The sequence below is a fragment of the Stegodyphus dumicola genome, chromosome 1, assembly GCF_044657685.1.
Source record: "Stegodyphus dumicola isolate Sdum_Otavi_A_Nest chromosome 1, ASM4465768v1".
In the NCBI taxonomy this organism is placed as follows: Eukaryota; Metazoa; Arthropoda; class Arachnida; order Araneae; family Eresidae; genus Stegodyphus; species Stegodyphus dumicola.
The window spans coordinates 240,472,966-240,495,984 of record NC_140768.1 but is presented as its reverse complement, the minus strand read 5'-3'; the positions used below and the strand labels follow the sequence as shown (position 1 = coordinate 240,495,984).

Below are 23,019 nucleotides of genomic sequence, written 5' to 3'. Positions count from 1 at the left end.
CTTTATTTCATAAATTACGGTTTCATATTTTTAATTTTAAAATTTCTGCCTGCCATCTTACGAGATTTAAACTGATGATCTATAATCCGGAAAAATCGATAATCCAGAATCGCCGAAGTCCCGACGAGTCCGGATTAACGACTTTTGACTGTATTCTTATATGTTCAACATTCACCATTAGAACATGTTCAATGTCGACATTTACCGGTGTAAGTCAGAAATAAAAGTATTTGGAAAATATTTCGGACATACACCAAGCGACTATGTGAATGTTGACATTCACCAGTGAAAGTCGACATTCTCCAGATTTCGGTGTTTCACCGTAACATATATATATCTAGTTTTAGTTATTTTTTCTTTTAAATTCTTAAATTGTAAAATATTGTTTATGTAACATGGCTTCTTGTGCTTGTAGCAATATGCCATAACACTTACAGAAATAAGAAAGGAGGGATATTGTATTTCATGCTTTTTGAAAGGACAATTTGCTTTTCAGGAAGGAATGGATACATCATTGTTAAAGACAGGTTTGTATTAATGTGAAGAATGCAAGAATTTGAAGCGAAAATTTTTTATGCAGTGATTATTAAAATGACATGAAGAATCATTTGCTTGGATTGTCAAAAAAGAAACCACTAAAATCCAATGCTGTGCAGAAAGTAAATTTACTGTGTACAGTAAAAAAAATAACACCACAGAAATCGGAGACAAGAGAAAAGAAAACTAATGCAGACAGCTTTTTGAAATACTACATGTATTAAGTTCAAAGAAAATTCATTTTATGGACGATGAACAATAATAAATAAAATGTGAATAATTCTAAAATAAAATTCACAAAACACTATGGAAATTTTCCTGAATGCTGTAAGTATAAAGATGAACAAAAATACATTGATAATGTGAAGGACAAAATAATATCCTTAGAAAATTATATTGAAGTATTGAAAAATGGAAAATTTTAGAATGTTTGCTCTGTGACAAAGAAGATCAATGACATTTAGAAAAAAATTTATATTAGAAATTAAAATCTCGGTGAAATTTAGGGAACAAAAAGCATTAAAATCATAGTGCGATAACATTCTCGAGTCAACTGCATTTTTTCTTCAACCTAAAATTTATTTCTATGCTAAAGTACTTACAATTGGCCAATAAAAAATTGCCTGCTAGGCTAAAATAGTTCACATTTTCAAAACTGTCAATATTTTTCTGCCAGATATCGTCTGCGCATATTTCAAAAATTTCAGAGTAGCCTACGTACCTTGAAAATTTTTCCAAAATTTTGTTGTTGCTTGCTGAATATGGTATGCTTTTCTTATACTTTCTCTTATTTAAAAACATAATTTATTTGATTCCTCCTTTTTTTATTGTTGGGGTGTTTTGTTTTATTCGGTCTTTAACCATTTCTTGGTTTTTGTGAAGAAAATGATAATGAAGAAACTTATGAACTTGTAGGAGCTAATACAAAATGTTGGCAGATGAGAGAAAAAGAAATGGCCAACTTAAATACAATATTCCAACTTATGCAAATGTACGCGATTGCTTACTTTCGAAGTCCCTGATTATTTTACATGTTTATCAGTGTTGTGCTTGTGAATGTTTTGCACAAGTTCCTTCATCAATTAGACTCCCAAAGTTCTCTACTGGAGAGAAATAGAATTTAAAATTTGGAAAAAATAACCTGAAAGGTTTCAGATCTTAAATTACGTCCAAATGGACGTTTTTTTAAACATTTTGTGTGCTACCTTTTTATTAAATATCATGTTCTTCGGAAACCATAAAATTCAGTTCAATAGCAATATCGCAAAATAATTTTAAATCGAGCATATCTTTAGAATTTCAACAGTTTGAAAAGTGAAACGGACATTCAGAGTGATTCGACGCAAAATCGCAAAATGAAAACAATAACAAATTGACAAATGTAACAAAAGAAAGTTTTTTCATTCTTTTTCAAACAATCATGCATTCCTGACATTCGTATAATTGAAGTTGTTAACCTTGCCAGCCATTAAGATAATAATGACGTCAGTGGCTATTGGCCTCGCATAACAATGAGCTAACAAGAGCTTATGTACGAGCATGCCACTACTGAAAAAACCCAGATCAAAATATAACAGAAAAGCATGGCACCAAGCGTCAGCTCAGTTAAAAGAAGGTTACAAATTTTAAAGAAATTAGACTGTGTTTTACAACAATGCAAGTAATAAAGAATTATAAGTTTGCTATGAAGAAATTCTGTGAGATAAACATCATCGAGGCATTAAATGAGGTTGTTAAATTTTATGAGGTCATTGAAATACTTATGTTACATGTAGCACATTTATTTAAATACGAGGCGTATTTGAAAACTAAGTACCGTTTTGAAAAAAAAAAAAAAAAAAAAAGTAAAACAATTTTTTCGAATCCATTTTTATTTTTACATGAAAATACATGTCTTAAACTATTTTTTAACATAGTTTCCGCCAATAATCAAACACTTGTCATAGCGGATGACCAGTTTTTGTATACCATCGTCAAAGAAACTTCCCGCCAGTTTCGATAACCACGACTCCACAGCATTTTTCGTGTCATCGTCAGATCTAAAGCGTTTGCCACCAAGCTCGCACTTCATGTGCAGGAACAAGTGATAGTTGGACGGCGCCAAGTCCGGGCTGTATGGCGGGTGATCGAACTGCTCTCGATGAAACTGTCAAATTAACGATTGAGTGACACCAGCAGTATGGGGCCGAGCATTGTCATGGAGAAACAGAATTCCTTTAGAGCATTCCTCTTCGTTTGTTTTAAATGGCATGCCTTAGTTTTGTTAAAGTCTCACAATATCGTGCTGCATTAATGGTTTCACCTCTGGGAAGAAATTCAGTAAGCAAAACGCCTTTCCTATCCTAGAAGACAGTGCACATGATTTTTTGTGATGACATTGTCACTTTGAACTTTTGTTTTTTCGGAGAATGAGTGTGTCTCCTCTCCATCGATTGTTGTTTCGATTCTGGTTTGAAATGACACACCCAAGTTTTATCACCTGTCACAATTTGGTTTAAAAAGTTTCCTCCCTCATCACTGTACCGCGTGAGAAATGTCAGGGCACTACCAAGTCACTTTGTTTTGTGAACATCAGTGAGCATTTTTGGAACCCATCGGGAACACGGTTTGCGATAATTCAAGTGGTCAGACACAATTTCGAACAAAACAGTACGTGAAATTTGTGGAAATGCCTCTGAAAGAGTTGTCATTGTGAAGCGTATGTTCTCATGAATTGCTTCATCAACTTTCCTTACCAAATCATAGGTGACAACAGAAGGTTGACCACTCTGAGCCTCGGCGTGGACATTTGTTCGACCTGCATTAAACATTCTTACCCACTTGCTCACCATTCCATCACTTATCGCGTATTCACCGTAAACTTCTGTCACTTGACGATAAATTTAGGCTAGTTTAAACATTCCTTGCATTCAAAAATTTAATCATGGCACGAATCTCACAGTCAGCGGGAGAACTAATTGTCTTAAACATTTTGAACGTGCACACTGAAAACACAACATAGAGCAACCAAAATGGCGACAATTGAAAGTCATGGAGCAAAAAAGACTAGTGTGCATGCGGGGGACGCCTACCACAGCGCTAGAATGAAACGGTACTTTGTTTCCGAATACGCTACGTACTATTTTTTTCTATTAAACAAGTTTATTTATTTTTGTTAAAGCCCTTGGTCTGCTTTAACTGAAATTCTTATATATTTATATACAAATCTAGACCTTCCATATAGTATTTCAGTTATTTTCTCTCCATATTTTTTATACCAACATAGAAAAAAGCAAGGAAAAACTTTGCCCTTGAAAAAGTTAGCTTAACATAGCAGTCTCCTTACACCATGCAAGCAATTTGAAACTGCACCGGACTATACAAATTATTAGTCTAAATATACTCTGAAATTTGCATAGTGCTATGAAAATTTTTAATGAATGCGTTTTCCCAATAGAGTAGTGTTCACATTAAGCGGTTAAAAAAGGGTTAACTGCTTCAAGAGCCTATACTGAACATTTTTTTACAAAATTTACTGGTGATAATGCTAAAAACTAAGCACATAGCTACCAACCTTGAAATCTAAAAAACTGGGAAGTTTTCCTGCTGTGTGGTGATGCTATTTAAAAAAAACTCCAAATTGATTTAAATTCACTTTATAATACATGATTCAGATTATTTGACTACTCGTAATATATATGTAAATTAAATATTCTAAATTTTATGCTGTTTGTCTAATTTTATTACTTTTATATTCAGGAAAATTCCAAATAGGGAAGAGAAGCTTTTAATAATCAATCTTTTATTAATTTATTTTGTAATTTTAAATACAATGAAAATAAAATTAATAAATTAGTCTATATATTATTTATCTAAACTAGTCATTACCATATAACGAAGTAAAATAAATTCAAATATTAATCAATTAAATACTGACTGAATCTTCATACAAAAATCTACTGATGTCTACAATACATAAGACACTTCAGATACAATTTAAAAAAAAAAAAAAAAAATTCTGAAAATCATTAGGGGTGGAAAAAAAGAATTTGCGCAATTTTAAATAAAATGTTTAATAGATTCTGGGGGAGTGCGATAATTGTAAAGAAATCTCTCTTTCCTGATACCTTCTAGATTAATAGAAAAGTTTTGGTCACGTAGTTCAAGCAGAAACAGCCATGTTTATATTTCTTTATGCAAAAGCAAAAAACCCACTCAACTAGAGGTAGCAATGGTTTACAGGTTAACAGATTGCATTCCCTCCCTCTTATGTCTGGAGAGGTTATCTAACACTTGCGCTGATCAAGTGATTACACAATATGGAAATGACTCTCTTTGAAAAGGAATTTTGTCTTTTATTTCTGCAGCTAAAGAGGTAGACAGTGAAATAGATTTCACACACATTACAGATGAAAAATCATGCAATACTGTTTTCACTCTTATTGAAGAGTATGTCTGAATCACGAGAAGAGCCGCACAGTACAAATTTAAAAACGAAAGTTATGTTAAAAGATGAAATGCCAGTTTTTTGTGTTCAAGACTTCCTTTTGCTGACGAAATCGAGGAGAGGTTAAGTGATGGAATTATAAAGCTATCTTGTTGAGAATATGCTTCATCAATTGTTTTGCGCAAAAAGAAAAGTGGCACCACATGCCTTTTCATGAATAAAATAAAAATATAGTTAAGGATTCTTTTCCTGTGGCCCAAGAGGAAGAGGTTTTGGATCATGTTGGTGAAACAAGGTTTTTTTTCGACATTAGATTTAATCAAGGTTGGTACACATTTCTGCACACGGAAATTCATTACTTTTAAGGACCATTAATGAAACAAAATTAAGGACCTATGAGCAAATGGGAACTGAATAAATTCAATTAAAATTATTATTTATGCCTGAACTTCACTTTTGTAAATACATCCTAAAAATAAAATAGGATCTATTTTAAGATATATGTAAGAAGGACACATTATTATTACACATGAATTAGTTTAACACAATTGTTAATAAGTTTGAGAATGAAATAAACTTTATGATATTTATCAAGTAACATTAAATATTTTACACTCATAATAGTTGGAGATTTTTGAAAGAAGATAAGTGACATTTTATTTAAGTTTTACTAACAAAGTTAGCTTTATGTTAATTTTTTTTAAATGTCTCATTTTGTCACATACTTGCTCAGTCTAGAGCAGTGTTTCTCAACCTTTTTTTTTTTTTTTGCTATGCCCTCTCTAAAACTCTTATGCTCCCCCAAACACATACATAATTTTTAATATTCAAAAATTGACATGCTCATGAAAGAAACTTGAATGATAGGTTTTAGGAAAAATTTCTAAGCATTTAAATCTACAGTGATACAAATTATATATCTACAGTGAAAATTCTTTATAAAGTATTTAAAATGCACTGCAATTTAAAAACTCTTTTACGTATACATCATTAACATTATTCTTTATTTTTGAGACTAAAAAATTAAATTTCGACTTCTTGAAGAAAATTTGGAAATTTGAATGTCCTTTCTCCCCTTAACTCTGGGAGAGTCCATTTTCGAATCCCCCCCCCCCCCCACCGTGGGGCGTGAACCCCATATTGGGAGACACTAGTCTAGAGGTTTAGTAAATAACAGGTAGATTTTATGTAAAGTAGCATTGATTAAAATGAGAAGTAAAATCAGAATCAGCATGATTCATAAGACTGGCTGTTATCACCACTTTTGAAAGTTAGTTGGGCTCTGTCTGAAGCAGTTACTGTTGTAGCTTCGTGTAGACTTCCAGGTGTTGTAACTCAGCTAATATACTTTAAGGTTCCAATAAGCCACTAAAGCACCAGAGGTGATAAGTCATTTTGTATTATTTTAAGTCTCACTAGATGCAAAGAATAAGTTTTACACAAAGTTTTACATTTTTGTGCTTTATCTTGTTACCACAGTAAGGACTAATGAAATTCAATAACTCACTTTAATATGCAAAAATAATTTTTAAGAGTAATATAGCTATAAAAATTAAATTATGTAGTTAGATAACTTTAGTCATTATGGATTTACATGGCCACTATTAAATGTTATTTATTTTTAAACAATATTTGTTAAAAAAGGCCTATTAAAATCACAATCCAATAAAATTTCAGTTTAAAATACAGGTAATTTATAACGTTAATTCTGAAACGATATTATAGGATAATTACACATTAAAAGCTGCAAAACATTTATGTTTTGTAACAAGAACACTCAACAAAATATTTATGAGTCTTTTTAATTTGAAGCCTTCCCAGACATTTTGGTTAATTTATATCAATTTCCTTCTCTTTAAGCATCTTTTCTAACAGTCAGAAATTTGTCTCAATATGCAAACCAGTGTTCTCTCTAGTTTCGCGCTTTACCTTTTAACTTGTCAACCTCTCCACAATGTATCTATGAGGGTTTACTTGATCTGGCAAAAGTTAAATAGTCTAAAGCTCCCTGACAGACATGAAGCAAATTATCTGTATGTTTGAAAGTAACTACAATGTCAGACAAAGGTTTCAAGAAGCCTCAAGACAAAGGTTTCAGAAGAATTATTTAAAAAGAACTTTAAAACATAAAGGCATGTTCTTATGCTAACAAAATCAATTACAGCTCATGGTGATGTAATTAAACACAATCAGTCAAATTCAAACTAAAAATGTGGACTAGCAGTCATTCAATATGTATAGAAAGAAATCATCATAATGCATGTGGTCAAAGATTATACAATTTAATTTAAATTTAAGCTGGGTCAGGACTCTTATCATTTGAGAAAACAGAAACGGGAAATTAAAACGGGAATATACTAAAGGCTGAAATCAGAAACAACTGGGTAATTTACATATCTTTAAAGAATAATTTTCTTTATGTATTCAGTTTCTTTCAACATGTTTCCTTTTTATTTTACATTTTTCATGTTTAATTCAAGATTCCCGTCATTTTAAAAGAAAATAAATGCATTTAGAATGTATTGATAAAGCTTCTAATTTTATATCTTTACTAATATGAACATTCAGAAGAAGTATGGAATATATATGGTAAAGGCAGATTTCAGAGCTAGTGAGGCAGAATTTTTAGAATTTAGTGACACACCGAGCAACAAAATATACAAATAGCAAAACTTTAGGAATTTAGAGTAGGCATTGGAAGCAAAATTTAGAAAGGCACTATGTAGCAGAATTTAGGATCCACTGAGATTGTATCAGGTGGGAAAATGCCTAAATCTAGCTCCGTGTATGATGCATTAAAACATATTAGATGAATATTTTAAATTGTAAGTTTTCAATTTCTTTATTAATAAAAAAATTCCTTTCTAAAACACCTGTCCATGTGATGAGATTAGAAGCATTTTTGATATTTTCCATGCTTGTGTCTAGCAGAAAGTAGAGAAAATAAAGGGAAAATAAACATGTTAAGATTATAGTATGAAAAGTAAAACATTCAAATAATATGTTTTCATTCCAGACATTCTCCAAAAAGTAAAAAATTCATCACAAAGTTTCTGTAAAATACATCCATTAAGAGTTAATACCATGGAGATATTTTTCATTTTGTCACATATTTCTGGAAGTCTTAAGTTTTAAAGAAAAATTATCCCTATCAATTCTATAACAGCAAATAGCCAGAAATATTAAAAAAAAAGGGGAGGGGGGAGTGTAAAATTAATTTTAAAGAGAAAACTGATGGCTATAAAAATTAAATTATGTAGTTAGATAACTTTAGTCATTATGGATTTACATGGCCACTATTAAATGTTATTTATTTTTAAACAATATTTGTTAAAAAAGGCCTATTAAAATCACAATCCAATAAAATTTCAGTTTAAAATACAGGTAATTTATAACGTTAATTCTGAAACGATATTATAGGATAATTACACATTAAAAGCTGCAAAACATTTATGTTTTGTAACAAGAACACTCAACAAAATATTTATGAGTCTTTTTAATTTGAAGCCTTCCCAGACATTTTGGTTAATTTATATCAATTTCCTTCTCTTTAAGCATCTTTTCTAACAGTCAGAAATTTGTCTCAATATGCAAACCAGTGTTCTCTCTAGTTTCGCGCTTTACCTTTTAACTTGTCAACCTCTCCACAATGTATCTATGAGGGTTTACTTGATCTGGTAAAAGATGCATATTCATAGAATTCTGCAACAATTACATGGTAAAAACTCTTACTATGGAAAAATTAAAAAGAAGATATTTTTAATTAATTACATAGCTAATTTTACTTTTACTAAGAACTATTTCGTAAATTGTACTTTTTATAGCATTGTACCCTGTTTACTTTTCAGATTCAAAATATTGTATAAGTTGCCAAAATAGAGCTTTATAATATGGCAGCAAAAAATACAAATGTTTTATTTTAATATTATTTTTTAAATATAATTTCATTATATAACCATTATTTTTTAATGAAATTTATCAATATTACAATGTTTTAAAAAAATCGTTGAAAAATTCCCAGATCTCGTAATTAAAAAAAATTTTCTTTAGAAACTGATCTTAAAATCGCTGAAATGTTGAAAAGTCGTCAAATTTAGAACTGTTTAAAAAAAGAATTCACATCCCCAAAAGCGAAAAGTTGTTTAAGAGCTCATTAGGAAAAATGAATTTCGAAATGCTCATGTTTCACTTCTTGCTTAGAAACTTGAGTATCCCACCATTTATATTAGAAATAGGAACAAGTTATAACACCTGAACCCATTCAAAAGGTAACCATATATGTCCAGCGAATCCCCCAAAATGCTAATTCACACTCAAAATGGCAGTCATAAAATCAGACAGAAATTTCAGATGATTAAACTTAAGGACCGTCTACCGATTTTTGCCAAACTTAATTACTTTTAAAGACCGAAAATCGATTAAAAAAAACCCCCAAAGGACTCTTAAGGACCGTATGCACCCTGTTAAAAAGTGGTTATTTTTCTATGTTTATATGAAGGGAAACTGCACTAAATATTTAGCATTCATTATACATGTAGGTCTCTAGAATTTTTAAAAGCGGCTTTTAGTTTGCGTACATCACAGATTGTGTTCCAAAGAATTATTTATAATGTCACTTACTTTGGGATGACACCGTTGTTACTTACATGGACGATTTTATCATTCCAATGGGAGACAAGAAAGAAGGTTTTAGAAGTAGCGAAAGAAATTCATTTAGAGATCAATTTTAGGAAAGGCTAGTTTTTAAAAAGAAAAAAATAGAATTTCTTGCGTATATTATTGAGGATGGTACAATTTGCTCCTGTTCTGAAGAACTGTTCAAAATTTCTCGCAGTCCCAAAACCTTTAGCAAATTCAGAGCTTCTTAGGTCTTATGGGATATTTCAGAAATTTTTTTGCTAACTATTCTAAAACAGCCAAACCACTGAGTGACTTCTTCATAAAGAGGTGAAATTCAAATCTGGGCCTCAGCAAAAGCAAGCATTTAACTAACTGAAAGAACTTTTATTGACTAGCTCTGTTCTTCATATTTTCAAACAAGGAGCATCACTAGAATTGCATACAGGTGCAAGCAGTCATTTTTTTTTTTGCTGTTTTTGCTAAAAAAACTGCTTTGCTACAAAAGTCTGATGATGGACAGTTACACCACATTCATTTCACGAGTAAAACACTAAGCTCCAACCAGAGAAGCTACCTAGTTATGAGCTTCAAGTTTTAGCTATAGTGGAAGCTCTAAAGAAACCCAGAAAATACCTCTTGGGATCCAAGGTCAGAATAATTACTAATTGTAATGCTTTCAAGGAAAATCTAACTCAAACTGGTGAAATGGGTGTTACTTCAAGAATTCGCTCAAGGCAGCAAATAAAGCACACCGACGAGTAGAAATGCTGTCATGATGGTTACCTATTTTCAGGGAGATATAGCTAAAGCTGCAGCTGTACAAAGAAGTGATGAGTGCCTCCAGTTGCTAAAATCCTTAGTTGAGCAAGAACTGAAGGAAGAATACACAGTGAACAATGGCATGTTATACAAGTTCGACCCAGCTAGAAATCATACGTTGTAGCCACAACAAGGGACATGTCACAGTGTCTAAAACAGAAGATATACTTTTATATTCCTAACCTTAGAATTTGAACTGAGCAAGTCAAGCAAGTTGTGTAAAGTGCATTTTGTGGGAGAGAAGTAAAAAAAAAAAAAAAAAAAAAAAAAAACAACAAGGTAAGGGCAAAAGTTTGCTGAATCTCATACCAAAAGACAGTATCCCTTTGAGCATTTATATCGATTTTATAGGACCATTACTGTTGACAAATAAGAGCTACAATCATTATCTTGACAATCGTCGATGTGTTTACGTAGTTCGTATGGCTCCAGCCAATGAAGTCTACATCTGCTCAAGAGGCATTGCAAAAGCTGAAACAATAAATTTTTGGCAATCCCTCGAGAATAATAACTGATAAAGGTATGGCTTTTACCCCTAAAGATTTTGACTACTGTATGCAAGAAAAGATCCAGCACATATTTACAACTACTACTAGCATTCCTATAAGCAGGTGGAAAGAATTCAAGATTCTACCATATGGTACAAATACATTGGAAATGCACAACAGATCTTAAACAGCACTAAGAGCTCACTTTTTGAGCTCCTCACTGGTGTTAAAATGAGAAATCGAGAGGACTTGATTAACAGAAGTTCTCGAAGAAGAAAACACAAATATTCTAATGAAAGTTGGAGATGATATTATTAAAGAGGAAACAGGGGAAAAACATTAAAAAAATTTAGGAAGAGAATAGAAAAACGTACAAGAGGCTCCGGAATATAACGGTAATGATTTAATGGCCATACAATGAACACAACATGGAGGAGGTCTAAATAAAGGTAAGGTCTTTGGTCCGTATTGTGTAACAGTGAGAAACAGCTAAGACCAAGTGAAAAAAGTAGAACAACATTGAAAGTCCTGACCGTACAACCACAGCAGCTGATATGAAGCCCTGGACTGTTCCAACTTAGAACTATGCAATAATGCCAAAGGGCATTAGCCGAGCAGGGCTGTTAATTTCGTTTTGGCATTTTGCGTTGAATCACTTTTCAAATTGTTGCCACCAAATATTATTGCTCTGTGTTATATTTAAAGAAAGTAAATAATGAGGAATCTTCACAAACGTATGTACGTTTCTCGCATTGTGATAAAACAATGGTAGTTAGAGCCACCAAATTTTGAATGATGTAATCCTCCACCGAATATGGGCATCTGGATGCCCTAATTTGGAATTCATTTTATTATCTATTTCATATTTTATAAAGCATTACTGAGTTTTTAAATAAAAAACTTGACGATTTCAAAACAAGCAATGGCAACACTGTATGAAAAAACATTTTTATCTTTAGCGAGCGAGACTGTGTATCAGGAATTTTAAAGCTATGCTCATTTTAAAATTATTTTGTGATATTGCTATTGAATTGAATTTTATGGTTTAAGTGCAAAGAACATGATATTTAATAAAGGTAACACACAAAACGTTAAAAAAGTGTCGCTTTGGGCGTAATGTAAACCCTTCCTTTCTGAAAAAATTTATTTTTAGATGATGGCTTGATGCACCAGTGTTGCAGATCTGTGTTCTCGAGGCCAAAAATGTGAATCAGGATGTCAAACTGTGGGAACAATATGTTTTGCAGGGACCAGAGGGCACTGTGCAACAGGAAGAACATCGCCTGCATACCTGAAGACAGAGAACAGGTGACAGACCATGTGAAGTTGGTGACGATGGACATTTTAATTTTGTTCCGTTTTCATGAATGAGCACAAGCAAGCGCCATGCGGCAGTGTAAAAATGTAAAGTAATGCAAAAATATCTGTGTGTTTTTAACCAGTGCAAGGAGAGGCACTAAACAACTGTCATATTCCAAATTAATCTGTTGCAGCTTTGTATGCAATTAAATGTTCTGTGGGTTGGGAAAGAAGATTCTTCATATTTACTAAGTGATGTCACCCCAATTCCCCCCCCCCATATATATGTGTGTGTGTGATAATTTCGTTGTTGAGCGAGATAAACTCACTAAAGAAGGCACCAATTATTTTGCAGCTGTGATGAGGATAATGATAGATGCAGTTTGCACATGCATGAAAGAAAAAACTTGCATACTGAATACTTTGTAAATAATGAACAGAACACATACTTTTCTTTTCTTGAAGAATGATTTCTTAGGACATATTTTCTTTTCTTCACATCAATATAGGCACAACAAACATCACACAATATTCTAAATACACTTATTGGATTTAGGGTGGGGGGCTACACAACATAGTGCAGCTGCTTGATACAAGCTAATCAGACAAGGAGGGGGGAAAAAGAATATGCACTTCAGCAGGGCCTATAAATAAGATTGGAATCTTTTGTTTGAGTTCTGAATGGTGACTGGGTATGAGCTTTTACACGGCAGATGAAATAATGACATAAGTAGCACAATACAATTTCTTTGAAGGGGGATGTAGACAAAAATAAAATCAGGAATTAAAAGGTAAAGGTAATTAAGTTAGTAATTTTCTTTCATATTTTGTATCTTTTATATACATATATTTTAATTAAAATAATATTGTATTTCCCTTCTAACTTCTTTTCTCCTATTTTTCAAACAGTACACAATTCAAAAGTTATAGACAATCCAGTTATATATAAAATCAGAGGTACAAAATGTTAACTGCTTTCAGCAACCCCCGAAAGGGAGCGAGCATACTTTTTTTTGGAAGGATAAGAATAAAAAGAAGGATACTTTATATATTTAACCTTCTTTATTGCACAGTTATAATTTATATTCACAAACACTTTTCTGTACAGGGTATTGATATAAAACTAAACACACTTTTAACAAAATCATACGTTATATGCAATCTTCAAACACTACAAACTTGGTACACAACTTTATCTATCGTCCTCCTGCAAACCGGACAGCGTTTGTTCCTACGTTTCAATTTTAAAGCACATTTATAACAACATATCACATGCCCTATATTTCCATGTATGATCGAAGCATTTGCAGGTTTCGAACAACATATTAAACACAATTCAATGCTTTTTTCCACAGGTATCTGATCATCAAACTTCTCCTGAGAAGATCCACTATTTTGGCTGTCTTTAGTACTCAGAGAATCGTATCCACTACTGTCTTTAATATTTCCAGAAGTACTTGGAGAATCGCAATCACTATTCCATATAGAAGATTCCTAGAAAAGAAATATATTTTACAAAACTTTTTGAAAAAGAAATAACAGTTTTCGAGAATATTATTTTTATTAAGGTATTCAAAATTTGTTAAACCAAAGATAATGTTTTTCTAAAAATGGTTTTTAATAATAATAATAAAAAAGAGCTTGTGTATTTTGGAAAAATGTCAAACTTAGAGGTGAAAATCTCAAGTAGGGCTTGGCTGACATTTGCTTGTTTTGGACTTTTCCCCCCTTTTAAAAATTTTGCAAGAAGAGAAACAAGTGATAATTGGAGAGTGCTAGATCTGGGAGTATGGTTGACGAGACAAAATTTCCCAGCCCAGCTCTGTAATAATCTGACAAGGTGGTCTGGCATCATTGTGATGCAGTATGATGTACTTCATATTGAACATCATTGACCTCTTTCCTTTGATTGCTTTATTTAAATCATTTGCTGGCAGTATCTATCCAAACTGAGCTTTTTGTTAGATTTTAAAAGCTCATAATGTATTGGTTCTTGGATGTTCCACCATATACACAGCATTATCTTATTCATTTTAGAGGTGAAGAAGGAAAGTAGTCCGGGCTTACAGTATCTCGGTTTATTTTTGGGTAAAAATATATTTCAGGGTGCCCGTTGGCAAAAACTAGAAGATTGGCCAGCAAGGCACAATTTCAAGATGGTTGCTACACAAAAACAAAATAACAAAGAATTGCACAAACTCTTGTGCTCATGTACAAAGCGATCAATTTTCATTTAAAAAAAACATCAAAGATTTGCACGAACTCGGCACTACGCACTCCCTTGACTTTGTCCATATATATATGTGTATGTGATAATTTCATTGTTGAATGAGATAAAACTCACTAGAGAAGGCACCAATTATTTTTGATCTATTTTCACTTAAAAGAATCAGAATGATAACGTCATATAATGTTAAAGTTATTCATCACCAAAATTGGAAAAAATTTGTATCCAATCAAAGCTCAATAAACTGCATTTAAAATCCCACAATGAAATAACATAAAAAAGGAAATATCGAGTTACCATATTTACCTGTATCTTCAGACTGTGACACACAAAATTCCTTAACAGCATCTAAAAACTTTCTAAAATCATTTGAACAAAACTATGCATACTGCCGTTAGCACATAAATTCACAAAAATATTCTCTGTAGTGGCGGACTGTTGGCAGCACTTTCTGCATGAACCTTTCTTGCGACTAACCCATTCAAAGCCATCTGAACGATCTTTACATTCGACCATATACATTTCCTTCGTACAAACAGGACACTTATAATGACTACCAAGAAAAAAAAAAAAAAAAAAAAAAAAAAAAAACCTTCATTTACGCACCTGTCAAGTAATGCTTTTTTCCCCCCTTTCATTCCAAATTGTACAGAAACTTCAGATTAATCTCATCATATACAGCCATTTTACGGTGTACAGCAAAAAATAAGCAATGTACTTCCTAACTGAGATCCAACACAGAAATAAGTTCTTACAAATATTTTCCCATCAGTCCAATTCACCGCAATCATGTATAACCAATCATGTCATAATAGGGTTTCCATAACATTCAACTGCTCAGGTTACCATAAATGAAACATCAACTTGGCGATAATCCAAGGGGCACCGTAAAATATAGACTAACCCATTTTTGTTCCAAGCAAGCACAGATGTGTTATATGACGATTCGATCATGCAAATTTTTCTCACTTAACTCAGGCACCATCAGGAATATACATAAACCAAAATTAGTTTCCATATGCGGTTCAAAACAGTTTGCAGAAAAGCTTAACTCAGCCCACCAGTCTCCAATGTTATCAAAAAAAGATTTTGCTTTATCATAATCTTGACAATATCATCAATCAAAAATGGCCATACAAAGCATGGTGCATTCAAGTCAAAATCACGTACATCAAATTTTTTAAAGCCATTTCCTGCATGTTCTGTCCGATACTCCATCTCCACTAAAAAACTTTCATGAAATTTCGTCATGCTTCTGTAGCATTCTTCACTTTTGGAACTGGTATAAAATATAGTGTTGCAAATGAACTTTATCAGTAGCCATGTTACATGATCATATTTCAATTAATAATGACATGAGACACTTTTGTTTCACTTAATTTAGAAGAGCACATTATGATAGAGATAGCCATATATATCCTAAGTGAGTCGAGTACTGAAACTTGAAATAACATTATCAGACAGATTACTAGAGACCTTACATGAACACTTTCTCAAGACCTAGATTGTTCTAATGCTCCTTTTTGTAGTATCCTATTTATATCTTTCATTCATAATCAGAGAAGAATTTCTGAATTCTCACCGATAAAAATGGATGGAGAAATGACTTTTTTTAATAGTCATGTTTATGTCACATTAACTTGAAACACGGGAGTAAAGTTAACATTCTTCCCCCCCCCCTTTTTCAAAAACTTTCTATACAGACTGCACTTTTATTGCAATGGCTTTGTTAACAGCTGTATTGTTTGAATTCTACATTCATTTAATTTTGATTCAGAATCCTTTAAAATGAATTTGAGGAAGAGAGAGAGAGAGAAATGTCAGATAAGCAAAATTAAGGATTTAAATGGACTAAAAATCCCTTGGAAAAAATCTATGGACTTTTAAGGACTGTACACACCTCAAGTTACATAAGTCTAAAATAGCTAAAATGTTGAATTATTATTTAAATCTATTGGGCAACAAGGGTTTGTACACATTTCTACACACGGAAATTAAAGACCATTAATGAAAAAATTAAGGACCTATGAGAACTGAATAAATTCAATTAAAAATATTATCTAAAAATTTTTATCGATTTCCACCTCTTTAAGCATCTTTTCTAACAATCAGAAATTTGTCTCAATACGCAAACCAATGCTCTGACTAGTTTCTGCATGCTTTACCTGCTAACTTGTCAACCTCTCCACAATATACCTATGAGGGTTTACTTGATCTGGTAAAAGTTAAAATAGTTCCAACTCCGACAGACGTGAATCAAATTATTGCTATGTCTGAAAGTAATTATAATATCAGACAAAGGTTTAAATAAACCTCTTATTTAAAAAGAAATTAGAACATAAAGGCATGTTCTGATGCTAACAAAATCAATTACAGCTCACGGTGATGTAATTAAACAAGAACAGTCAAATTCAAACTAATAATGTAGACTAGAGGTCAAAGATTATACAATTTAATTTAAATTTAATCTGGCTCAATAACTGTATCATATGAAGAAATAGAAATGGGAAATTATAGTAAAGGCTGAAATTATAAACAATTGGGTAATTTACATAATAATAACTGCACATATCTTTGAAGAATAATTTTCTTTATGGATTCAGTTTCTTTCCTCAACACATTTCCTTTTCATTTTAGAATTTTTGGATTTAATTAAGGATTTCTGTTATTCTAAAAAACACTAAATGCATTAAATGCATTTAGAATGTACAGAAAAGCGGCTAATTTTATTTGTTTAGTAATATGAACATTCAGAAGAAATATGAAATATATATGGTAAGGGTCGGTTACAGAGCTGGTGCGGCAGACTATTTAAAATTCAGTGACATACCGAGCAACAAAATCTAGAAATGGCAAACTTTTAGAATTTACAGCAAACATTGGAAGTAGAATTTAGAAAGGCACTAGGCAGCAGAAAGGTTGCATCAGGAGGGAAAATGCGTAGTGCCAGCTCGGTGTATGATGCATTAAGACATATTAGATAAATCTTTTATTAATAAAAAAATTCCTTTCTATAACACCTGCCCATGTGATAAGATTATGAGCATTTTTGATCTTTTCCATACTTGTGTCTAGTGAAAAGTAGAGAAAATAAAAGGAAGATTAACATGCTAAGAAAAAGATTCTAGTATCAGAAGTAAAACATTCAAATAGTACGTTTTCATTGTTTTTCTAGACGTTCTCCAAAAAGTAAGAAATTCACCGCAAACTTTGTGTAAAATACATCCATTATGTGTTAATAATATGGATACATTTTTTATTTTGTCACATATTTCTAGAATTGTGGGTCTATAAATCTTGGCTTCAAATTCTTTTAAACTTTCCAAGCTCCAATGTCTAAAATTCTAAAGAAAAATTATCCCTACTAATTCTGTAATAGCAAAAAGCCAGAAATATTTTGGAAAAAAAAAGGAGAGAAAAAATGTAAAAATAATTTTATAGACAAAACTGATGCATATTCTGAATATTCTGACACGATTACATGGAAAAAACTCTTACTATGAAAAAATTTTAAAAAAGAAATTTTTAATTAACTATATAGCTAATTTTGCTTTGGCTAAGAACTGTTTTGTCAATAGTGCTTTATACATACATTTTCTATACATTATATCTTGTTTATTTTTCAGACTCAAAATACTGTATTATAAGTTGCCAAAATAAAACTTTATAATATGACAGCGAAAAATAAAAATGTTTTATTTTAAATAAATGTTATTTTTAAATATAATTTCAATATATTATTATTTTAGTAAAATTTATCAATGTTACAATGTTTTAAAAACTATTGTCGAAAAATTCCCAGATTTCGGAATTAAAAACTTTTTATAGAAACTGATCTTAAAATCGCCAAAATGTTGATAAATTGCCAAATTCAGAACCGTTTAACAAAGGCGAAAAGTTGTTTAAGAGCTCTTCTTAGAAAAAATGAATTCCGAAATGCTTATGTTTCACTTCTTGCTTAGAAACTCCAGTACCCCACCATTTATATTAGAAATAGGAACAAATTTTAACCCATGAACCCATTCAAAAGATAACCATATATGTCAGTGAATCGCCAAATATATTGCTCCAAAATGATAATTCACACTCAAAATGGCACTTGTAAAAACACACAGACATTTCTGATGATTAAAATTAAGGACCTTCTGCCGATTTTGGTCAAAATTAAGGACTTTTAAGGACCAAAAATCAATTCCAAAAAACTTAAAGACTCTTAAGGACCGCACGAACCCTGGCAACAACAAAAGGAATCTTATTTCATATAGGAATTATTTTTGATAAAATAATAAAAACAGATGATTTTAGATACTAACTCAACTGATAATAATTCACAGAATTTTTAGCCTTTTCGCTAAAATACCAATAGCATACCAATCAAGATTGCCATGTGTTGCCGTTTGGGGTTTATAAAGAATCAGAATCCCTTTAATTACAAGCATAAGGTAGAAACCATACCATTATGCTTTGTTCAAACGACAGTTTTGTCGCCAAAAAAATTTGTGGTTTAAGGCAAAACAGTCCATTCATGCATGCTTAGCAGGGTTTAAGCCACAGCCAATCAGGGAAGGGAAAGTTGCACGGCAAAATCCAACTTAACTGTTTGCTCCGCTGTAATTGGTCAACTTCTATACTAAGAGACATAAAGTTGAAATGTTAGAATATTTAGGCAAAATCCTTAAACCAGTTTATATATATATATAGCAAGGTCTGGTTGCCTAGCAATGAAGTTTGGCTTTAGATCACTTTTTTAAAACCATTGAGTGAATGAAGCGTTAGATGTTTAAACCATCATCTGGACAAGAAAGAGGTAGAAACCAAATTACACTATAAGATCAAAAATTTGCAAAGTGACCTAATTCTGCTTTGAGGTTGCATTGACTTTCAGTTATAAATGAAAAATCTTTAGATTTAGATTAGAATAAATGAAAATAAATTAAAAAAATAATATTCTTTTGACTTTTTACATAAAAATTATTACACATATTATTAATTTTACATAAAAATAAAATGAAAAGCTTATAAAGTACATTTTAAAAGCTTTAACATGATCTGGTTTGATTAATTCAAATTACACGGTTACTTTCTGATTAGATGTACGGTTTTGTTGCTCTAAATCTAAATCAGTTTCAATAAAGTTAACTGGCACTTTTCTGATAAAGGAACAGTAGTCATCACTAAATGTTAATGCTGATGCAAAATAGCCTAAAAGAGCTATAGGAAGAACCCTAGCGACATATTTAAGATGCAGCCTTACTCAAAAACATAACTGTAGTTAGTTCATCATAATCTTTTGCTATGGATAATTTCTTTTCCCAAAAGAATTTAATGTCAGTTTCTTCATGAATGAGCACAAACACAGATTGTACAATTCCTCTCAGTTTATTTGCTAAAAATTCCATATCAGGAAATATCTCTGCATCAAAATATATTCATTTGGAACAATTTGGCTACTATTTTGCGAATAGATTACCAAACTTCTAATTACATCAATCTTGTTGGATTAAAACAGCAAGAGCTTAGTCATGATGCCTTTGAAAACTGCATTCTGTATAACAGAGAAAATACCATAATGCACCTTAATATGTCTTTCACATCTTACATTTAGTTTATTAAAATATTACCCATTTTTTTGCGAATGACTTAAATTTTTTAACTACCAGAATTAAATAGCATAACATAAAACAAAAGTAAATTTTATGCAAAAATGAAATAAATAAATTTTTACTATCTTAATGATTTGAATTTTTCTTCTTTATGGTTTACTGCCTCAAGAAAACCTTAATGCCATAATGATTGCATAGAGTCATTCTGCTGATATATTCGCAATCTTTCTTCCTTTTTTATTCGCTACATATCATTCTCACTTTTGAAACAACCAGTTTCCTGTGACATTTTTATGAGTAGTGGTGTTGCCTTCTGTTTTATCAATAATTGTTCCATGTAAATAGTGAAATGATTCTGTCCATGATACGAAATGTTTTAATGCAGTCAATAACTGAAGATTTATTTTTCATACCAATTCCTTGAACCTATTTCTTCTACAACTCCAGCCGTTTTTGTCCTTGAATTTTAGTATTTTTTAGCAATTTTACTGCCAGGAAACCATTTTCTAAAAAATGCTGCAGCATGATTCAATGCATTCAGTGGCAGGTTGTGCCCCAATAAAAAGGCAGAGAACAAGCATTCTGCATTAATATCTTTTTAGTCCTCTGTTTCCACAGAAAAACTTAATTCCCCCCCCATTACAACTCAAGCTGTCTTTATGTACGCACATGTTTAAGAACATCGGCCATCCCACAGTGCGAAATCAAAAAATCATAATGACAAATGGTACACATTGCAATATTACATTTTCTTAATGAAATAATACAAGGAAAAAGTATGACCTTGTATTTGTCTGTGTAGGTTTTTTGAAAAGTACATGAGTATTTTATATTTTTTGCAGACATAGCTAAGACAAAAAGATTGCAGTTTCTTAAACCATTTCTAGGGAGCACTTATGGATGCTCTGTAGCGAGACAAACAAAATAAGCAACCCTGGTCTTTGTGATCACCGGCTGGCTGACTTACACCAAAAGACACGTAGCGGCACTTGATTCTCATTGGAGAACTTGAATATGCCTTTCGAACTCTCACACACAAAGCAAAAACATGCCATAACTCACTGATGAAATGACTTCGGTTCTTTTTTACATGTATCTAGAGAAAAAAACAAGCACTTTCAGATGCCAAAAATAACTTTTTGGGTGCAAATAATGAAGTTTTAAGCCAAGGTAAATAAAAATTGTGAAAAAATTTAAGAATAAGGGAAAGTCGGGCGAAATATGTTCCAAAGTATGCTTGGAAATCGGGAGAGTTGGCAACTCTAAAACAAGAATTAAAAAAAAAAAAAAGGGGGGGAGGGGGGTAGAAATTGCTGAAAAATATCAAAACTTACCGTATTTTTTATATTAATAAATTAAAAAAATACTTCACAGCTAAATAAAAGGCTGACTACATCTCTCCCTGGTTGATACCCCTGTTCTTAGTCCTAAGTTTATATAAAAAACATATTTTGCTTTAAAAAAAAAAGAGGGCGGGTCTTTAATGATTTAGTAGTTCAAGAAAGCATGTTTTATTTATAATATTTTTGCCATATTATTTGAGGTACTTGGAAGTATTGAATGTGTATATGATGCACAGTGAAACTCTTGATTTACTTCTTTAATTTGAAGGATTGGATTATTCAATTATGGCAAAGTACACGAGGACTATCTGCCTAAAGGGAGGGATGCCTTTGTGGAGGACTTTCTAAGGGAAACTGGCTTGTATACACGTTACACATGAGAAAAACCACGAAAATGCCCATGCAGCCAGCCCGGTTGCTCGAACCGAACTACCAGTGTTCAGCGCCTTTACTGCTCGGCCGCTGGTGGGCTCTTTAATTTGAAGAAATCTGCAGCTGAGACGCATCAATTGCTTCTAGAAGCATATGGTGAGGCTGCCGTAAGTGACAGAAGTTGTCGTGAGTGGTTTCAAAAGTTTAAAAATGATGAATTTGACGTCGAAGACAAAGAACATAGCGAAAAGAAAGTATACGAAGATGTAGAATTAGGATCATTATTGGATGAAGATCTGTGCCAAACACAAGTAAAACTTGCACTTATATTAGGAGTGACTTAGCGATGAATTTCAAATCATTTAAAATCATTGGGAATGATTCAAAATCAAGAAAATTGGGTTCCATATGAACTGAAGCTCAGAAAAATCTAACGCCAATTTTTTACACGTGAAATGCTGCTTGCCAGGCATAAAAGAAAGGCCATTTTTTTGCATTGTACAAGGTGTGACACAGAGACAAAAAAAGGAGACTAAGTGTGTAGCTCGAAAAAGAGTGGAGTTAGCAACAACGGTTTTGGTGACGTCATCCCACACATCTCCTCTATCCATGAGGCCAGTTTCGACTTAAATGATCACAGCACTTGGGAGTACTGCATCATTGAGTGATCATGTGCAACTGCATTCTGCTGGAAAAAATGTCTAATGTAAAAACCAAACAGTGAAGCAACATCAAGTTTCTTGTGAAACTTAAGATATCAGACACAGAAACATTTCAAATGTTAACTGAGGCTTATGGAGATGAAACTGTCTCGTGCACGTGTATTTGAATGGCATAAGTGGTTTTCAGCGGGAAGGGGCAAAGTACGCATGTCAAAATCAATTCAAGGCAATGTTAATTGTGTTCTTCAACATTAATGGAACAGAAATGGTTGAATGGGTTCCTAGCAGTCAGACTGTTAACACTACTACATTAAAGTACTAAGACTTCATGAAAGAAATTAGGGAAAGCCACAGTCATGGAGTGATGGATGGCTGTTGCACCAGGACAATGCACCTGCTCACACAGCCATATCTGTCAAACAGTTTCTAACCAGCAAAAACATTACTGTGATGGGGCATCCTCCTTATTCACCTGATTTCGCTCCACATGACTCTTTTTTATTTCCTAAGGTTAAATCTTGCTTAAAGGGAAGCTATTTTACCTCAGTTGAAGCGGTTCATGGAAAAACGGAGAATCTCCTGAAGGGTCTTCTAAAAACCTTGTTCAAGAACTGTTACCAGCA

General features: G+C 32.3%; 2 protein-coding genes across 4 annotated transcripts in view; one reads left to right on the top strand and one right to left on the bottom strand.

Annotated features, from left to right (window-relative positions):
- LOC118202355 (uncharacterized) overlaps positions 1-844 on the top strand; it is a 39,024-nt gene extending 38,180 nt beyond the window's left edge. The window contains exon 3 of the mRNA XM_085826775.1: positions 497-844. Coding sequence (XP_085682901.1) covers positions 497-521 — 25 coding nt within the window. The 3' untranslated portion in view covers positions 522-844. The remainder of the gene's footprint in view (positions 1-496) is intronic.
- A 12,388-nt stretch (positions 845-13,232) lies between these two features.
- The window catches only part of LOC118190739 (E3 ubiquitin-protein ligase Mdm2-like), a 140,142-nt gene continuing 130,355 nt past the window's right edge, over positions 13,233-23,019 (bottom strand). For all 3 annotated transcript variants that reach the window (XM_085826743.1, XM_085826735.1, XM_085826738.1), the window contains one exon: positions 13,233-13,683. In XM_085826743.1, the coding sequence (XP_085682869.1) occupies positions 13,354-13,683 (330 nt within the window). In that variant the 3' untranslated portion in view covers positions 13,233-13,353. The remainder of the gene's footprint in view (positions 13,684-23,019) is intronic.